The 19,573-nt window shown below is 47.8% G+C and overlaps 2 protein-coding genes across 3 annotated transcripts; one reads left to right on the top strand and one right to left on the bottom strand.

Annotated features, from left to right (window-relative positions):
* Nucleotides 1-1,537: 1,537 nt before the first annotated feature.
* On the bottom strand, nucleotides 1,538-9,164 carry LOC310667125 (protein S100-A16-like; the record flags this gene model as incomplete). Its single annotated transcript, XM_083418855.1, has 4 exons — nucleotides 8,986-9,164; nucleotides 4,973-5,155; nucleotides 1,997-2,131; nucleotides 1,538-1,546 (listed from the first exon to the last, which is right to left on the bottom strand). Exons 2-4 carry the CDS (start codon nucleotides 5,141-5,143, stop codon nucleotides 1,538-1,540), a joined length of 315 nt encoding a protein of 104 aa, XP_083274981.1. The 5' UTR covers nucleotides 5,144-5,155; nucleotides 8,986-9,164.
* Nucleotides 9,165-15,226: 6,062 nt separating this feature from the next.
* On the top strand, nucleotides 15,227-18,579 carry LOC310666217 (protein S100-A13-like). 2 transcript variants are annotated; one of them, XM_083416908.1, is made up of 3 exons: nucleotides 15,227-15,387; nucleotides 16,072-16,308; nucleotides 18,278-18,579. In XM_083416908.1, the coding sequence occupies exons 2-3, from the start codon at nucleotides 16,156-16,158 to the stop codon at nucleotides 18,413-18,415; spliced, it is 291 nt and encodes a 96-aa protein (XP_083273034.1). In that variant the 5' UTR covers nucleotides 15,227-15,387; nucleotides 16,072-16,155; the 3' UTR covers nucleotides 18,416-18,579. The 2 variants fall into 2 exon arrangements, with proteins under 2 accessions (XP_083273034.1, XP_083273033.1); XM_083416907.1 differs by having other exon boundaries at nucleotides 15,229-15,387; nucleotides 16,053-16,308.
* The last annotated feature ends 994 nt before the right edge of the window (nucleotides 18,580-19,573 follow it).

The following is a 19,573-nucleotide window of genomic DNA, read 5'->3' as shown; positions in this document are numbered from 1 at the left end:
TTTGGGTTTTTTACGTGCCTGAACTATGGAACTCCCTGCCACAAGAGGCAGCAGTGGATGACCTTAAAAGAGGATAAGAACATAAGAAGAGGCTGCTGAATCAGGCCAGCGTTCTGTTCTCACGGGGGCCAACCAGATGCCTGTGGGAGGAGAGCGGTGAGCAGGATCCAAGTGCAGGGGCCCCCTCTCTTCCTGAGGTTTCCAGCAACTGGTATTCAGAAACTTTGTGGCCTCTGACCATAGAGGTTGACCATGGCCTCCTTCTCCTCTAACCCTCGGACATCGAGCTTAACTCTGAGCCATAGCTGTCAATTTACAGATTTGAAAATAAGGGACCAGCAGCCTTGAAAATAAGGGACCAGCAGCCAAAATAAGGGGCCTGCGGCCTCACCTGTTCCAGGCACTCCAGTCTTCCTGTCCTCCTGCAGTCTGGTCAAACTCATGCTGGTAGCTTCAAGAACACAGTCCAACCAACTTTGTAACCAGAGGTTCAACTGAATAGAATCTGAATCACATGCGCCACAAGGCCTATGCAGCCTCAACTTAAGATGGCTCCCCGGCCTGGCTTTGCACTGCAAAGTTTGCAGCAGCACGTGCAACAAAATGGCATCCAGCATTCAAAAACCTCCTCAGCTTGCATTAACTAGCCACACACAAGGCATGCAAGCTCCACCCCCCAGTCGTTCTTAGACTTCTTATTGGGTGAGCAACACAGCCAAGCAACACAGTTGGAGCCTCCCTCCTCCCTGGCCGGCAGGGAGGGAGGGAGAGGAGCTGCTTCATTTGAAATTTAAGGGACATCATTAAAGGGACATCCATCAATAAGGGACAGCAGCGGGACATGGCGCTGGAATAAGGGACTGTCCCTTCAAATAAGGGACACTTGACAGCTATGCCCTGAGCTGATCAGAGAGGAAGTCACATGACTCTGACACTCAGAGTCCAGTCTTTATTGTTGCAGTCTGACAGTCTGGCTGTAACTCCACGAGGCGTGGCCAGCCCCTCCCTCCAACTGCCCACCACCCTCCTAGACACGGCGTCCCGAGTGCAGCCGTCAAGAGGCATTGAACAGACGGACAGGCAGTTTCCACGGACAGGTCCATGTTCCCGATCTTCTGTACAGTTTGGCTTCCAGAAGGTCCGCCATTGGGAAATGTCCTGTGCAGCCTGGCCAGTAGGGGGAGCTGCAACGATGGCCGGGATGGGGCGGGGGGCTCGGGGGGGGAGCAGCTGACATGTTGCCTCCTGCGGGCTCCCATTTTCCATCATCCGTCACGCTCCTTTAAAAAATAATAATATTGATTTTAACATATAAATTATAAAATGTACCACAAAACTTATCACTTATACAATCTGTTTGGACTTCCATCAGCACCTCTGATGATCCACCGTTTTAACCACTTCTTATGCATTTCTTAACTTTATATTGCCTTTACATCTCTTAACAAATCATCCTCCCCCTTCTCCATTTTTGCAATACTTCCAATAATACTCCTCACAAAACTTCTTGTAAACCCACACAAACATCGTCTGATCTTCACAAATACTTTTCAAATAGTCTGTAAATTTACTCCAGTCTTCCGTGAATTTCTGGTCCCGCCGGTTTCAAATCCTCCCTGTTAGTTTATCTAGTTCTGCATAGTCCATTAACTTCATCCTCCATTCTTCAATCGTCAGTAATTCCTCTTGCTTCCATTTCTGGGCCAATAATATTCTTGCTGCTGTTATTGCATATAAAAAGAGCTTATATTCCTTTCTATTTATATCACTCCCAACAATGCCCAATAAGAATGCTTCTGGTTTCTTTATAAATGTGTATTTCAACATTTTTTTCATCTCATTATATATCATCTCCCAGAAGCATTTCACCTTTTTACACTCCCACCACATGTGATAAAATGTTCCCTTCTTTTTCTTTACATTTCCAACATTTATTACTGACTTTATACATTTTCACTAACTTAACAGGTGTAATATACCATCTATCATCCGTCACCTGTTGCTTCACATGCAAAAGTTGGTTGATGATGCCACCGATCAGCCTCCAATACTCGTCAAAGCTCATCTTCCCGTCCTCGTCCAAATCCATTTCAGCAAACATTTCTTGGGCAGCACTCTTGCTGTCGGTGTTCTGGATGGGAGTGACAGGGAAGGAGCAGGGAGGAGAAGGAACGAAACTAGTGAGAAAAGCAGGAATGGAAGACCTAACGCCTAAGGGTATGGAAAACCTCCCACTCCCTGCCACAAATAAAATACAATTACAGAGGTACCTCGGGTTACATACGCTTCAGGCTACATACGCTTCAGGTTACAGATCCCGCTAACGCAGAAATAGTACCTCGGGTTAAGAACTTTGCTTCAGGATGAGAACAGAAATCGCATGACGGTGGCGCGGCAGTAGCAGGAGGCCCCATTAGCTAAAGTGGTGCTTCAGGTTAAGAACAGTTTCAGGTTTAGTACGGACATCTGGAACGAATGAAGTACTTAACCCGAGGTGCCACTGTACAGTCATACCTCAGGTTACAGGTGCTTCAGGTTGCGTTTTTAAGGTTACGGACCGCCGAAACCCAGAAGTACCGGAACGGCTTACTTCCGGGTTTCGGTGGTTGCGCATGCGCAGAAGAGCTAAATTGTGCTTTGCGCATGCACAGAAGCACCGAATCGTAACCCGCACATGCACAGACACGCTGCTGCAGGTTGCGAACGCTGCGGGTTGCGAACGTGCATCCCGCACGAATCACAATCGCAACCTGAGCGTCCACTGTAATCAAATATTTTCCAGCATACATTCACTGTTAAAAGTCGACTTTCCTCCTTCCCTCCCATGGTTTTCTCCTAGTTATCTTTAGCTGCTGTATATTATAATTATAACTTCTTCCAGTTGTACCTTGGAAATCAAACGGAATCCGTTCCGGAAGTCCATTCGACTTCCAAAACATTTGGAAACCAAAAGCGTGGCTTCTGATTGGCTGCAGGAAGCTCCTGCAGCCAATCAGAAGCTGCGGAAGCCATGCTGGACGTTCGGCTTCTGAAAATAGTTTGCAAACTGGAATACTGACTTCTGGGTTTGCGGCGTTCAGGAGCCCAAACGTCCGGGAACTAAGCTGTTCCAAAACCAAGGTATGACTGTATTCTCAAAGTAACTTTTGCCGCTGAACTTACTTCAAACCTGCTAGTGTGATAACGTGTTTACAATTTTTTTTTTTTAAACAATCTACAAACATTTTCCAATCCTGCTTGAAAGCTGTTTCATATTTTTCTCTGATTTTACCAGTTAAAGGTAAAGGTGCCTCTGCCCGTACGGGCCAGTCTTGACAGACTCTAGGGTTGTGCGCCCATCTCACTCAAGAGGCCGGGGGCCAGCGCTGTCCGGAGACACTTCCGGGTCATGTGGCCAGCGTGACATCGCTGCTCTGGCGAGCCAGAGCCGCACACGGAAACGCCGTTTACCTTCCCGCTAGTAAGCGGTCCCTATTTATCTACTTGCACCCGGGAGTGCTTTCGAACTGCTAGGTTGGCAGGCGCTGGGACCGAGCAACGGGAGCGCACCCTGCCGCGGGGATTCGAACCACCGACCTTTTGATCGGCAAGCCCTAGGCGCTGATGCTTTTACCCACAGTGCCACCCGTGTCCCTGATTTTACCAGTTACAACTTGCTAATTCTGCATATTCCATCCATTTCAACTGCTCTTTGGTACATCTGATGCGGTTAACCCTAAAAGAAAAGATTCTGGTCTTTTGGGGGAGAGATCTCTTAAGTACTATTTTTATCTCATTGTATATCGTCTTCCAATATCCCATGGCGACTTTACAAGTCCACCACATATGATAAAATGTACCTTCTGTTTCTTTACATTTCCAACATGTATCTGATGCTGACTTAAACATTTTAGCCAATTTACTTGGTGTCAGGTACCATCTATAAATCATTTCATTAATTTTTCTCTCAAAGCCATGCGTAAACTTCATACCTGTTTTCCACAACTTCTCCCATAGATCTAAATCTGTGTTGTGATCCACACCTCTAGCCCACGGAATCGCGGCAGATTTAACCATTTCATCTTTTGTTTCCCATTCTAACGGTATCTTATACATCCTAGAAATTAGTTTTTTTTCTATTTTCTACTAGTTCCCTCTCAAACTAGGAACTTTGGTCCATAAACCTGTGTTCCTTGTTGCCTTTAAACACTTCGTTCAACCTTTAAACACTTCGTTCAACCCATCACATAGTTTCTGACTTCCTCTAGTTTCTTCAGTTTTACGTCTTGGTTGGTAAAGTCCAAAACATCCAAAATATTAAGTTTTTTCAACAAGATTGCTTCTATAGCTGAGAGCCATAGAGGTGTTTTACTTTCCAAAAGGAAATTCTTTCTAATAACATGGCTCAAATGTTCTTATGTATTCTAGCATTGTCATACTATAGACCTGCATGCCAACCAAACTTAATACCATAACCCTCCAAGTCCAACAACTGAGTGTTTTCCAACGCAATCCATTATTTTAACCAACATAGGCAGGCTGCTTCATAATATAAATGAAAGTCTGGTTGGGAAAAGCCACCTCTTCCTTTAGCATCTATCAAAATTTTATACTGTATTCTCCATTTCATCCCCTGCCAGACAGATCTAGAGATTTCTTTTTGCCGTTCTTTAAAGCAGCCCGTGTTATTAACAGTTGGTGCAGTTTGAAATGAAAACAACATTTTTGGCAATACATTCGTTTTCATGGCTGAAATTCTTCCCAACAAAGAGAGTTTCGCTCCCCCCGCCCCATATTCCCAAATCTTTAAAAAAATTCTTTCCATACTTTAACATAGTTGTCTTGGAATATATTGGGGTCTTTTGCTGTCAGCCATACTCCTAGATCTCTCTGCCTCAAATCCTGGCAAGCTGTTGCCAGTCAGTGCTGGAAATACATAGCTAGATGAGGAACCATGTTCTGTAGCCACCACCACCACTGCCCTTCGCCTCACCGACAGCACGTGGCTGAGCTCCTCGTTGAGCATCTTCCCGAAATTCTCCTTGCTGATCTTGCCCTGTTTCCCGAAAAAGTATCTGAGGAAAAAGGACTTCTCGGCGTATTTGTCGTAGTTCCTCACCAGCGTCAGGAGGGCCTCCTCCAGCTCAGTGAGGTTGCCGGCCATGGCCTCTCCTCCCTTGGCTCCTAGAAGAAGAGCGGAGGTGCGTCACTCACCACCAGCATCCCTCCCCAGTTCATGTGTGGTGTAGCGGCTGGAGGGTCGGCGCAGGACCTGGGAGAGACCTGGTTTCGAACCCTCCTTGTCGCCATGAAGTTGCTTGGCTGCCCTTGGGCCAACTGCAATCTCTCCGCCTAACCTACCGTATTCTTCGCCCCATAAGACGCACCAGAACATAAGACTCACCTACCGTATTTTTCGCTCTATAGGACGCACCGGACCATATGATGCACCGGACCATAGGAGGGGGAGAAGGGGGGGGAATTCTCCCCCTCTCTGCTCAGCACCCCTTCAGCGAAGCGGCAGGAGAAATGGAACACCTTCCATTTCTCCTCCCGCTTCGCTGAAGGGGCGCTGCGCAGAGAGGGAAAACGGTGCAGCGCCTCTCCAGCGAAGCGAAGCCTGAAGAGCAAGAGGGATTGGTGTGCACTGACCCCTCTCGCTCTCCAGGCTTCAGGCGGCTATCCGCAAGCCTTCGGAGCGCAGTGGGAACTCCTGCTGCTCTCCAAAGGCTTGCGGATAGCTGCCTGAAGCCAACAGAGTGCAGCGGAAGTTCCCGGGGGCTTCAGGCAGCTTCAGTGAAAGCAACGTAAAGCCTCCAGAGCACGGGGGGAGCTCTCCCTCTGCACTTCGGAGGCTTCGCGTTACTATTGCTGAAGCCAAGGAACCTGCATTCGCTCCATAAGATGCACACACATTTCCCCTTACTTTTTAGGAGGGGGAAAGTGCGTCTTATAGAGCGAAAAATAGGGTACTTTGCAGGGCTGTTGTGAGGATAAAATGGGGAAGAAGAGAAGCCTATAGTCTGTCCTGATCTCTTTGGAGAAAAAGGGAACATAAATAATAGAATCAAGGAACTGTAGAGTTGGAAGGGACCCCGACGGTCATCTAGCCCAACCCCAGGCAATGCAGGAATCTCGACTAGATCATACATGACAGGTGGTCAGCCAAGCTCTGGTTAAAGACCTCCAAGGAAAGAGAGCCCACCATCTCTTAGAGGAGACCATTCCTCTGTCGAAATGCTCTTATAAATAAAAAAAAAATATTATTATGGAGTGGGACATCGGGAGAATGTTGGAGGATATGCAAGGTTACCCTTTTGCTGTGAGATCGCCCTTACTTCTGCCCACCCACCCACTAGGACATACCTCTAAGTTTAAGGCACGTGGGGTCTGGATCTCTGCAGGAAGCGAGACTTGGGAATTTTTCATGAGGATTTTTAAAAAATGCAAATTTCTGCAGAAATTCAGAGAACTGGATTTAAGGTATTTTTTTTGGGGGGGGGGACGAGAAACTGAAGGAAGTCGAATTGATAGACCCTTCCCTTCCTAGCTAGGACAGGGAAAATCTCTCACGTTGAGGTTCTCGTTTTTCCAATCTTAAGTCCAGTTCTCCACGTCAGTTTGCAATGTATTTCTTTAAAGGCCTTGTGAAAATTGCACCAGTGTTTCCGTGCAAATTTCTCCTGCTGGGTACAGTTTTGAGATGGAATCATGTGCCTGATGCACGCACATTTCTGCAGAGTGATAGGGTTCGTTTTTGCAAGTTGCTGCCTTCGGCTACACCCTTCTGCACTTGTCCCTTGACCCACTGCGAAATTCGGAGATGTGCGAATTTGGAAGAACGGCTACCGAATCAGGTTGCTCACAAACCATTGACCCAGTGGTGGTATTCTTGCTAGGAATGTAGAACTAAGTGTGCCATGATGGGATCCAGCTGAGAGCACTTTCGATGCTCTTAACCAAAGTGGAGAAGAGGAAAGAGCGCAGCCCAGTGGTGAATCACGAGTTTTGCACGCAGAAGGGCCTAGATTCACCCCCCTGAATCTCCAAGTAGGCACGAGAGCGAATCCTGACTGAAATCTCCAAGAGCCTCTCCCAGTCAGTGTGGACAGCACTAATGCCCTGACTCAAGTGTTTGGCAGCTTGTTCTGTTCCTATCTTAAGAAGAAAAAGAAGAAGAAGAAGAAGAAGAAGAAGAAGAAGAGGAGGAGGAGGAGGAGGAGTTTGGATTTGATATCCCGCCTTTCACTCCCCTTCAGGAGTCTCAAAGCGGCTAACATTCTCCTTTCCCTTCCTCCCCCACAACAAACACTCTGTGAGGTGAGTGGGGCTGAGAGACTTCAGAGAAGTGTGACTGGCCCAAGGTCACCCAGCAGCTGCATGTGGAGGAGCGGAGACGCGAACCCGGTTCCCCAGATTACGAGTCTATCGCTCTTAACCACTACACCACACTGGCTCCCACACTATCATAACCAGCCCTTTCTTCACAACCATGAGGACTGGCGCCTTACTTTATTAATAGGGCAATTTTCTTTTCTTTTTATTACATGTACAGTCGTAGCTCGTATCTCAAACGCTTTGGCTCCCAAACAAATTGGCTCACGAACGATTGAAACCTGGAAGTGAGTGTTCCAGTTTTCGAATAATTTTCAGAAGCCTAACGTCTGGCACGGCTTCCGATTGGCTGCAGGAGCTTCCTACAGCCAATCGGAAGCTGTGCTTTGGTTTCCGAACGTTTTGGAGGTCGAACGGACTTCCGGAAGGGATTCTGTTCAACTTCCAAGATATGACTGTATATACATACCACCTTTTCCTCCAAGGAGCTCAAAATGGTGTACTTGGTTCTCCTCTCCTCGTTTTATCTGTACAACAGTCCTGCAAGGTGGCTGTGGCTAATTTGCAAATCGCATCCTTCCCATGTGGAAGGTTGGATCCCCCGAATCTCCAGGCAGGGCTGGGAGAGGGAGCGAGACTAATGTCCAGAGACCCTGGAGTGCAGCTGCCAGCCCATGTAGGGCCAGTGTGGTGCAGTGGTTAAGAGCGGTAGTCTTATAATCTGGGGAACCGGGTTCGCGTCTCTGCTCCTCCAGATGCAGCTGCTGGGTGACCTTGGGCCAGCCACACTTCGCTGAAGTCTCTCAGCCCCACTCACCTCACAGTGTGTTTGTTGTGGGGGAGGAAGGGAAAGGAGAATGTTAGCCGCTTTGAGACTCCTTCGGGTAGTGATAAAGCGGGATATCAAATCCAAACTCCTCTTCTTCTTCTTCACTGAGCTAGATAGACCAATGTCAGACAGAGATGAGTTAGTGGGGAATCCTTCGCCTTGTGTCAACTTAACTCACCTCAGTGGGCCTAGGGAATACCAATGAGACAATTATATAAGACCGGTGTCAGCCCAGCTCAGGTCAAGACCCAGTAGCTTGGCAAGGTAAAGGGACCCCTGACCATTAGGTCCAGTCGCGGCTGACTCTGGGGTTGCGGCGCTCGTCTCACTTTATTGGCCGAGGGGGTACAGCTTCTGGGTCATGTGGCCAGCATGACTAATCCGCTTCTGGCGAACCAGAGCAGCGCACGGAAACGCCATTTACCTTCCCGCCGGAGCGGTACCTATTTATCTACTTGCACTTTGACGTGCTTTCGAACTGCTAGGTTGGCAGGAGCAGGGACCGAGCAATGGGAGCGCACCCCGTTGCGGGGATTCGAATCATGACCTTCTGATCGGCAAGTCCTAGGCTCTGTGGTTTAACCCACAGCGCCACCCACGTCCCTGGCTTGGCAAGACCCTTCCCCAAACACCAGATCTGAGTTCTTCATTCCCGATTCCTTCCCCCTCCCTCCCGCCTCTTTTATACCAGATGTTTTCCCTTCTGTGGAGTCATTTCTTTGGCATGCCGGCGGGACAATGGCCTGCAGAGGCACGTCCTTTAGCTCAGAGTTTGATAGAAAGTTTTGCATTTCACCCTTTCCAGCCCGTCCGATAAGCAAACAGACAGCGACATGTTGAACATTCCTTACCTCGCAGAATTGCCGAGTGTGTGGCGTGTTGGCCAAAGAAATCTGGGTCTGTCTGTCTGTCTCAGTCCTGTTCCCCCAGTGCTTTGTCAGAGTGGGGGGTTCTATGAGATTAGGCACCTCCCAGCTCCAGTTTAGGTAGCTACGTCACGAGGCCGGCTCCCATTTCCTTTTAAAGAGGAACATTCCCTCCCACCCACCCCTTTCCCCAGACACTCCCTTCGGGACTTTTCCTCTGAATAGGACTGCACGGCCCACCTGGCACTGGGATCAGGAAGCGAGTCAGAGACCAAGGCCGTTGCAAAATCAGAATATCCTGTGCTCAAAGGCAACTGCACTGGCTGCTGGTTTGCTACAAGCTGGGACAAGTTCCAGGTGTTGCTGTTAGTAAATAAAGCCCTTAACAACTTGGGACAAGTTCACCCGAGAGATCGCCCTGCCCCACAGCAGGCAGGTGGGGCCACATAAGATCGTGCTCTGATGCTCTGATGGTGTTTCCTGCTTGGCAGGGCGTTGGACTCGATGGCCCTTGTGGTCTCTTCCAACTCTATCATTCTATGATTCTATGATTCTAAGACCCATTCCATCTTTGGAAGAAATCAATATTTTAGTGTGCCTATTGCTATGTCTGAATTCTGTTTCTGGCACCTGCTGAAATCATGCTGATCTTTTGACAAGCCTACCTACATGTTAAGAAAGTTTGACCTGGGTTTAATTTGTTGAAGTTTTAAATTATCGCCGTTAATTATTATTGGTGATTTTTTTTTCTTCTGTAAACCGCTTTGACTTCTTTTTTTTAACGGTCAAGTGGAGAATACAGTGGTGCCTCGCAAGACGAAAAGAATCCGTTCCGCGAGTCTCTTCGTCTTGCGGTTTTTTCGTCTTGCAAAGCAAGCCCATTAGCGGATTAGCGGATTAGCGCTATTAGCGGTTTAGCGGCTATTAGCGGCTATTAAAGGCTTAAGGGATTAGCGGATTAGCTGCTAAAAGGCTATTAGCAGCTTAGTGCCTTAGAAAAAGGGGGTGGGGAGCGGGGGGGAAAACCCAGGAATCGCAAGACATTTTCGTCTTGCGAAGCAAGCCCATAGCAAATTCGTTTTGCGAAGCACCTCCAAAACGGAAAACCCTTTCGTCTAGCGGGTTTTCCGTCTTGCGAGGTATTCGTCTTGCGGGGCACCATGTAATTTTTTGCGAAACAAACAAATAAAGCAGAATGAGCTTTCTCATTCTTCCTGCAGGAGGTGGAGAGTAAGGAATCTCAGCTAAAGCATCCATGAGAGATGAACCTCCAACTGCATCTTTAAAAACCTCGGGTTAAGAACTTTGCTTCAGGATGAGAACAGAAATCGTGCTCTGGTGGTGCGGCGGCAGCAGGAGGCCCCATTAGCTAAAGTGGTGCTTCAGGTTGAGAACAGTTTCAGGTTAAGAACAGACCTCCGGAATGAATTAAATGCTTAACCCGAGGTACCACTGTATATTCAACACAAAAAAACAGTTGTTGACAATTTGTTGTTGACAAAGGACAGCTGGACATATAAAGGGCCCCATTACCTACAGTAGCTTAGGGTCTCATTGAACCTAAATCCAGCCCTGATCCCATCAGTATTATCAGACAGAGATCAGTTGGACTTTAGCTGTGGAGAGATCCAACTATGTGTGCTTGCTCCTACTGCTCAGGAGGTACCTAGCTATGTACTAAATGGAAAGAAGACTAGCATTTTTTCATAAAGGTAAAGGTAAAGGGACCCCTGACCATTAGGTCCAGTCGCGGACAACTCTGGGTTGCTCGCTCATCTCGCTTTACAGTCCGAGGGAGCCAGTGTTTGTCTGCAGACAGCTTCCGGGTCATGTGGCCAGCATGACAAGGCGCTTCTGGCGAACCACAGCAGCGCACGGAAACGCCGTTTACCTTCCTGCCAGAGTGGTACCTATTTATCTACTTGCACTTTGATGTGCTTTTGAACTGCTAGGTGGGCAGGAGCAGGGACCGAGCAACAGGAGCTCATCCCGTCGCGGGGATTTGAACTGCCCACCTTCTGATCGGCAAGCCCTAGGCTCTGTGGTTTAGACTACAGCGCCACTTGCGTCCCTAGCATTTTGTCATAGGGTCCTCTAAAGGAAGCCTTTCCCCACCTACCTGATAAGCAAACAGGCTGCCACCTCCTGGATGTTTCCTTACCTTGTAGAACGGCGGTTTGTGCGGTGTGCGTTACGCCGGCCAAAGACTCCTGCACCCGTCTCCCTGTCTGTCTGTCTGTCTGTCTGTCTCGTCAGCGTTTGCTAGAGGAAGGCTAGAGGAGATTGGGCGCCTCAAACCTCTCACCCAGCACCTGTGCCATGATGCTGGCTCCAACTTCCTTTGAAAGAGAAAAATTCCCTCCCTGCTCTTTGTTCCAGGGGCGTTCCTCCAGGTTAATCTCTGCAACTCACCTGACACTGGAATCAGGGAGCAATGAAGAAAGCCATAAAGTTGCAAAATCAGAGAATCTTGTAATTCTTGCAGGAGAGACGGAGTATCGCTCCGTGACAGAGTGCAAGGTGAAAAGTACGGCTGCATACCCTCCAACCTTTCTCCGATAAAAATAGCTAAAATGTATAAGACAAAAACAAATCTGTGCTGGAGGTGTGGTGAAACAGAGGGGACAATTATACATGTGTTAATGGAAAAATCCGAGGGCTCCCTTGGACAAAAACAAAGACACCAACCAGGATAACTTGGAGCAAAACAGCAGCCTGTAGGCTTGGCCTTTATTGAACTGTTGCAACAGGGTGCTCCCCTCACTTGCAGGAGAGAGGAAAGACACAGAAAAAATGGTGTGCAAGGTCTTATAAAGACTTTTGAAATTCCCATCCTGTAGATCAAGCCCACCCCCAGAAACATCATGCATGCATCACAGAAAAGGAGGGGTTGAGGGAGGAGTTGTGGTGGTAACCTGAGTGTCCTGTCACCTGGCTGGTTTCCCCTTTCCCCCTCCCCATGAGTACTTTCCAGGTGACAGAGGGGAGTTTGCAGTTTCCTGCCCCCAGAGGGAAGAGATGATTATTGTCCTTTGTTCCAGTCTGTGCTGAATCCACTCCCATATGCAAGTTCTTTGTGATCTTGATGGTCTTCTGTCTAGGACCATCAGGGTTGGCATAGCAACTGGGCAGGGCTCCTGTGGGTGTGCTGGTGTGCTGAAGGGATTATGGGTGCCCTGTATCAAACCTTCCCCATTTTGTAGTCCTTCCTTCATGGAATAAAATAAAAGTGGAACAGTGGAAATCCGATGTATGGTTGATTTTCTATGAATTTATAACAGAAGTGTAGTGTATATAGTGTGTGAGTGTGAGTGTGTGTGAAGTTTGTACAAACTGAATGATTGGGGGGGGGGGTCCTGCTACACATGTTTGGTGGACCTGTGAAAAAATCAAAAGCTTCTGGAATATAGTGTATGATGAGCTTAAAAAAATGTTTAAGTATAACTTTATGAAAAATACAGAAGCTTTTCTACTAGGGGTAACGGACACAGGTATAGCAAGAGAAGATCAGAAAATATTCCTCTATGCCACAGGAGCGGCATGGATCCTAATTGCTAAAAACTGGAAAAAAGAAATTGTGCCAACCAAAAGGAAATGGCAAGACAAACCGTTATAGAGTATATTGAACTGGCTAGTTTAACAGAGGCAATTAGAGACCACACTAGTCAAGAGTTTCAAAAAGCATGGGGGAAATGCAGAGAATACGTCACAAAACAGTGCCCTGAAATACATACCTGGACTTGTTTCGATTAATGTCTGCAGGAGACTTTGTGGATGTTTAAGTTATAATTAGGAAAATCTTAATAATTATTCATAAAGGAAACAGCTTATAAGAAGTAAATAACGAGGCCAGATACAGGATAAAGGAAGTCTTTTATTTGGTTGTTTGTATTGTTGTATATGGGACGCGGGTGGCGCTGTGGGTAAAACCTCAGTGCCTAGGACTTGCCGATCGCCTGGTCGGCGGTTCGAATCCCCGCGGCGGGGTGCGCTCCCGTTGCTCAGTCCCAGCGCCTGCCAACCTAGCAGTTTGAAAGCCCCCCCGGGTGCAAGTAGATAAATAGGGACTGCTTACTAGCAGGAAGGTAAACGGCGTTTCCGTGTGTGCTGCGCTGGCTCGCCAGAGCAGCTTTGTCACGCTGGCCAGGTGACCCGGAAGTGTCTCTGGACAGCGCTGGCTCCCGGCCTCTAGAGTGAGATGGGCGCACAACCCTAGAGTCTGTCAAGACTGGCCCGTACGGGCAGGGGTACCTTTACCTTTATTGTTGTATGTTATGTTTATTGTGTTTCTGCATTGGGCGGGTGGGGGGGTGTTATGTTATGTTGTAAATAAAATTTCCAATAAAAATTAAAAATAATAATGAAAATAGGGGCATCCTAATCCATAAAGGTAACTTCACTATTTATACCCCCCCCCCATCTGACTGGGTTGCCCCAGCCACTCTGGGCGGCTTCCGACATAAATAAAAACATAATAAAATGTCAAACTTTAAAAAACTTCCCTATACAGGGTTGCCTTCTGATGTCTTCTACAGGTTGTATAGTTACTCCTTGGCTTCAGGGTCAGATAACTCTGTACCCTCCAACATTTCTCCAATTAAAATAGGGACGTCCTAAGGAGAAGTGGGACATTCTGGGATCAAATGAGAAAACAGGCCGGCTTTTCTAAATCAGGGATGTCCCTGGAAAATAGGGACACTTGGAGGGTCTGTGGATAGAGAGAGCACAGGGTGTATTTGATTCGTTTTTTGTAAAAAAGCATATTTTACACCACCTAAACAACCACAAACGCGGGTGGGACGCGGGTGGCGCTGTGGGTTAAAGCCTCAGCACCTAGGGCTTGCTGATCGAAAGGTCGGCGGTTCGAATCCCCGTGGCAGGGTGCGCTCCCGTTGTTCGGTCCCAGCGCCTGCCAACCTAGCAGTTCGAAAGCACTCTCGGGTGCAAGTAGATAAATAGGGACCGCTTACTAGCGGGAAGGTAAACAGCATTTCCGTGTGCGGCTCTGGCTTGCCAGATGCAGCTTGTCACGTTGGCCACGTGACCCGGAAGTGTCTTCGGACAGCGCTGGCCCCCGGCCTCTTTGAGTGAGATGGGCGCACAACCCTAGAGTCTGTCAAGACTGGCCCATACGGGCAGGGGTACCTTTACCTTTAAACAACAACAAAACCCAACAACTTAGCCTTCAGTCAGTAGTTTGGGGAGCTTTTGTCCATTATAGGTTTCCTGGATCTTAAAATATTTTCTCTCTGATTCCCCAGAATAGGGACAGGGTAGCTGTGGAACTTCAGCCATGGTTGGCGTCCAAATCACTTCAGCCCCTGGCAGCTGGCCAAAGTTCGAAGGATTGGAACTGCTTACTGACTTTATTTCAAAATAAATAAATAAATTGTACACCACTTGATTGCAAAAAGAAAGAAAGGAAAGCCTTTCCCTGAAAGCAGTTTACAAAAAAGCTGAAACTATAAAGTTATGGATGAGAAGAATTAACGGCGAGAATGTTTTTTTTTTTAAAAAAATAATTTTTATTGATTTTCTTTCTTGCAACAAATATCCATCATCATAACTAAACATTCGTTTTCCAATTCCCCCCCTCCCTGTTGACTTCCCTCAACCTCCATTTCTGGTTTATTACATCAAATGATACAATCTACTATTTGCATATAATACTATGTTTTCCCATTCTTCTGTTTCTTGTTCTCTGTAAATAAAGTCGTAAATGTTGATTTAAATCCTGCCAGTGAGTCCATGTTTTTTAGCTGTTTCTGCAAATATGCTGTAAAGGGTTCCCATTCTTTTTCAAAGTCACTATTGTCCTTTTCACGCAACTTGCCCGTTAATTTTGCGAATTCTGCATAGTTCATCAACTTTTCTTGCCATTGCTCTTTGGATGCTACTTCTCCAGTCTTCCAGTTTTGTGCTATTAACATTCTTGCTGCTGTTGTGGCATACATAAATCATGTCCGTTTTTCTTTTGGCAGCTCTTGTCCCAAAATACCTGACGAGAAAGCTTCTGGTTTTTTAACTAACAGCGAGAATTTAAGATTTTTGAAACGTGGGCGATGACCAGCCTTTGCACACAAGAGATCCTGTGCTGTTGTTGCTGAGCGCCCCTCTCACTTGCTTGGTTGGGTCCCTAAACTGGCACACAAATAAATGTTTCGTGTGTGTGTTTGTGTGTGTGTGTGTGTGGCTAGCCTGGCAGCGTGGATGTTGGGCTTTATAGCTGCTGGCAAGAAAAAAGGCAGTTGGCCCAGAACCTTTGAACACACAAAACACCCTTCGCTCTCTGCCTGATTCAAGCTGCCCTCATCTGTATGAGAACCATCACATTGCTCCCTCGCTGGCATTCAAAGCTTGCAAGTGACCGTCTTTGGGGTGAGTGGCAATCCTTTTGGAGGGGAGGGGGCAAGATTTCAGCTTGTGACAAAGGCTGATCTCCCCCGCTTTGCTATAGAGAGTGTGTATGTGTGTGTGAAGGGACACGGGTGGCGCTGTGGGTTAAAGCACAGAGCCTAGGACTTGCCGATCAGAAGGTCAGCAGTACGAATCCCTGCAATGGAGTGAGCTCCCGTTGCTCAGTCCCTGTTCCTGCCAACCTAGCCGTTCAAAAACACGCCAGTGCAAGTAGATAAATAGGTACCGCTCCGGCGGGAAGGTAAACGGCGTTTCCGTGCGCTGCTCTGGTTCGCCAGAAGTGGCTTAGTTATGCTGGCCACATGACCTGGAAGCTGTACGCCGGCTCCCTTGGCCAATAAAGCGAGATGAGTGCCACAACCCCAGAGTTGGTCATGACGGGACCTAATGGTCAGGGGTCCCTTTATCTTTATGTGTGAGGGGGAATGTGGCAAATTCTTCTGAAAAGCTGTTGAAAGCTCTGATTCCTGTGTTTGCAGACGTCTGGGCTAGATTAACCTTTCCAACTCAGCAATCCTGTGATCCCACAAAAGCAGCCAGTAACTCGCCGCCCCTGCATTTTGCTGCTCTCCCTGCATTTCCCCCTCTTCTTCTTCTTCCCTCGCATTCCCTCACTCTGTTCCCAGAGCCGGTCTTACACAACAGGGTCACCCACACACAATCCCCATCCCTTGACCGATAGCCTCATCGAGGGAGGGAGGAAGAAGCCCAACAGCGCTCAGTCACAAGATGGCCAGCGAGGATGTGTCAGAGATGAAGATGGCCATTGATAAAATCGTCAGCATCTTATTGTTCCATACGGCCGCCGAGGGCAAGAAGAAGACACTGACGGCCGGCCAGTTCAAGGCGCTAGTGAACAAGCAGCTCCCTAACTTCATGAAGGTAGGTTGGGGTCAAAGGGCAGAGGGCAGGAGGGCGAAGGGAGGCTATTTTTTAGGTCAAAAGAAGTGAAAGCAAAAGTATTTTGCTGTTTAAGATGAAGGAAAAGATGGGGACCATTGACTTCTCATTTCAGAAGCTTTGTAGACCAGGGAACCTTTTTTCTGAATTAGGGCCACATTTCCTTCCAGTCAACTTTTGGGGGGCTGTATCACTGTCACAGCAGTCACAAAATTAGAAGACACCTGCTTCTTGGGAGAAAAGCAACGACAAACCTAGGCAGCATCTTAAAAAGCAGAGACATCACCTTGCCAACAAAGGTCCGTATAGTTAGATCTATGGTTTTCCCAGTAGTGATGTATGGAAGTGAGAGCTGGACCATAAAGAAGGCTGATCGCCGAAGAATGGATGCTTTTGAATTATGGTGCTGGAGGAGACTCTGGAGAGTCCCATGGACTGCAAGAAGATCAAACCTCTCCATTCTGAAGGAAATCAGCCTTGAGTGTTCACTGGAAGGACAGATCCTGAAGCTGAGGCTCTAATATTTTGGCCACCTCATGAGAATAGAAGACCCCCTGGAAAAGACCCTGATGTTGGGAAAGATTGAGGGCACAAGGAGAAGAGGACAACAGAGGACGAGATGGTGGGACAGTGTTCTCGAAACTACCAGCATGAGTTTGACCAAACTGCGGGAGGCAGTGGAAGACAGGAGTGTCTGGCGTGCTCTGGTCCATGGGGTCACGAAGAGTCGGACACAACTAAACGACTAAACAACAACAACAAAATCACTGTAGTGGGCGGGGCAGGAGGCAACAGTGGGCGGAGAATAGGATACTCAGATGCTGAGCTTGAGGAGGAGGAGAAGAGAGAAGGGAAATAATTCCCTCTCCTTTTTCTCCATGTCTTGCACGATTTTACAAATGGCTCCTACGACAAAATGGCGGCGATGGGAACCGCTCCTGTTTGCTGCTCCTGCCAGCCAGCCAGCCACGCCCTTCTGAAAGATATTCCATTCCATTTCCACACCTTTCCCTTCTATACGATCAGCCAGCATTCCATCGCCACGGAGCATGCTCAGTCCTCATGCGGTGTTTTCAAGGCTTGTTGTTGTTGTTGTTCTGCAAACCTTGGGGTATCCCTGAGTCTGCCAATACCTCAATCTCTTGCCATTTTTGTCACACACTGTCAGGGAACTGCCATCAGTGTCCGAGGGAGAGAGCAAGCTCCGAAGGGATCCCAGAGAGCGTCCTGGGAGTGGGAGGGGTAGCCCATCTTCTGGGGGAGAGAATCAGCGTAGCTCCAGTGGAGAAGGGGGGGAGATGGGGGAATCGGCGAGGCGATCCCATGACTCCTTGCCGGGGACCAGCGGGGAGAGAAGGGGTCCTCCGCTGCCCACGCCCTCCTTGCGCAGAAGGCTTCCGCGCAGGGAGAGTAGGAGAAGACTTGGCGTCAAAGAGCTTCTTTGCTGGAAGAAGTTTAAGAAACGCCCACTGACGGATTCTGCCAGCGATTGAGACGGTCACGGGCGAGTGGCTGCCCGGACAGGAAAGGTTCACTCAGGTAACCCAGCCAGACGTTGGGACAAGCTTACGCATGAGCAACCCCTGGAACCATTACACACACGTCTCATGATTGTGGAAAATGGCAGGAATAATTGTGCAAGCAGTTTCATAGGGTGGTAGCTGATACTCATCCTAACTCAGAGGAGACCCAATGAAGATTAACTTAAGCTCATTCATTTCAGTGGGTCTACCAGGCAGAGGGCCTTTTAGAGGACATCTGAAAGCAGCCCTGTATCGGGATGTTTTTAATGTTCAATGTTTTATTATGTTTTGATATGTGTTGGAAGCTGCGGCAACCCAGCCAGATGGGCAGGGAATATCTAAATAATAAAATTCTTATTCTTATTCAGAGAGAGACAATCTCTCACTGACTGTTTCTGAGCTTTCTGTTCCTCTTGCCTCTTCTGTAGGATGCTGGCGATCTCGAAGAGAAGATGAGAAGCTTGGGGACCGACAGTGACGGAGAGCTGGAATTTACGTCGTGCTGGAAACTGATGACGGAGATATCCAAGAAGCTTAAGGAGGGGGAATTGGGGAATATAAAGTGAAATTTGGGGTATACGGTCATGTTTCTGGGCGTGGGTAAGAGAGAGGTGAGTGGGTGGGACCAGGAAATACTGATCCTAGGACTTGCAGGAGGATGAAAATACTATAACATATCAATCAATCTCTTGGCCAGTTGCAACAATTCGAATAAAAGCCTTTGCTCTGAGAGGCTGCTGCCTGTTGCTTGCTTGGTGGCACAAAAGCTCATACCAATAACAAACTTAGTTGGTCTCTAAGGTGCTACTGGAAGGAATTTTTAAATTTTGTTTTGGCTGGCCCACACGGCTACCTACCTGTAACTATTCATTAGAGAGGCCACTGTACTCCCTGCTGCCCTCTGGTGCTCAGAGCACAGAACTGCATAAACCTCCACCTTGGTTCAATGTGAATTTCAAAGTGCGAATCAGGTTCAACCACAAACTGAATGGAATTTCTTCCCACGTCCTTATAAGTTAATTGGCTATAAACCACCAACATCCTGGTATCTGCCAATGTCCTTTTGGGAAGGAAAAAAAAATGTGTGCTCCCTTGACTATGCTACCACTCAGTGGATTTGTAACTGGCTGACTGACCGAACCCAAAGGGTGCTCATCAATGGTTCCTCTTCATCCTGGAGAAGAGTGACTAGTGGGGTGCCACAGGGTTCTGTCTTGGGCCCGGTCTTATTCAACATCTTTATCAACAACTTGGATGATGGACTCAAGGGGATCCTGATCAAATTTGCAGATGACACCAAACTGGGAGGGGTGGCTAACACCCCAGAGGACAGGATCACACTTCAAAACGACCTTGACAGATTAGAGAACTGGGCCAAAACAAACAAGATGAATTTTAACAGGGAGAAATGTAAAGTATTGCACTTGGGCAAAAAAAATGAGAGTCACAAATACAAGATGGGTGACACCTGGCTTGAGAGCAGTACATGTGAAAAGGATCTAGGAGTCTTGGTTGACCACAAACTTGACATGAGCCAACAGTGTGACGCGGCAGCTAAAAAAGCCAGTGCAATTCTGGGCTGCATCAATAGGAGTATAGCATCTAGATCAAGGGAAGAAATGGTGCCACTGTATTCTGCTCTGGTCAGACCTCACCTGGAGTACTGTTCCAGAAGGACACTGACAAACTGGAACGTGTCCAGAGGAGGGCAACCAAAATCGTCA

Source organism: Podarcis tiliguerta, assembly GCF_965153285.1.
Source record: "Podarcis tiliguerta genome assembly, chromosome: 16".
Classification (NCBI taxonomy): domain Eukaryota; kingdom Metazoa; phylum Chordata; class Lepidosauria; order Squamata; family Lacertidae; genus Podarcis; species Podarcis tiliguerta.
This window is presented reverse-complemented; position numbering and strand designations above follow the sequence as displayed.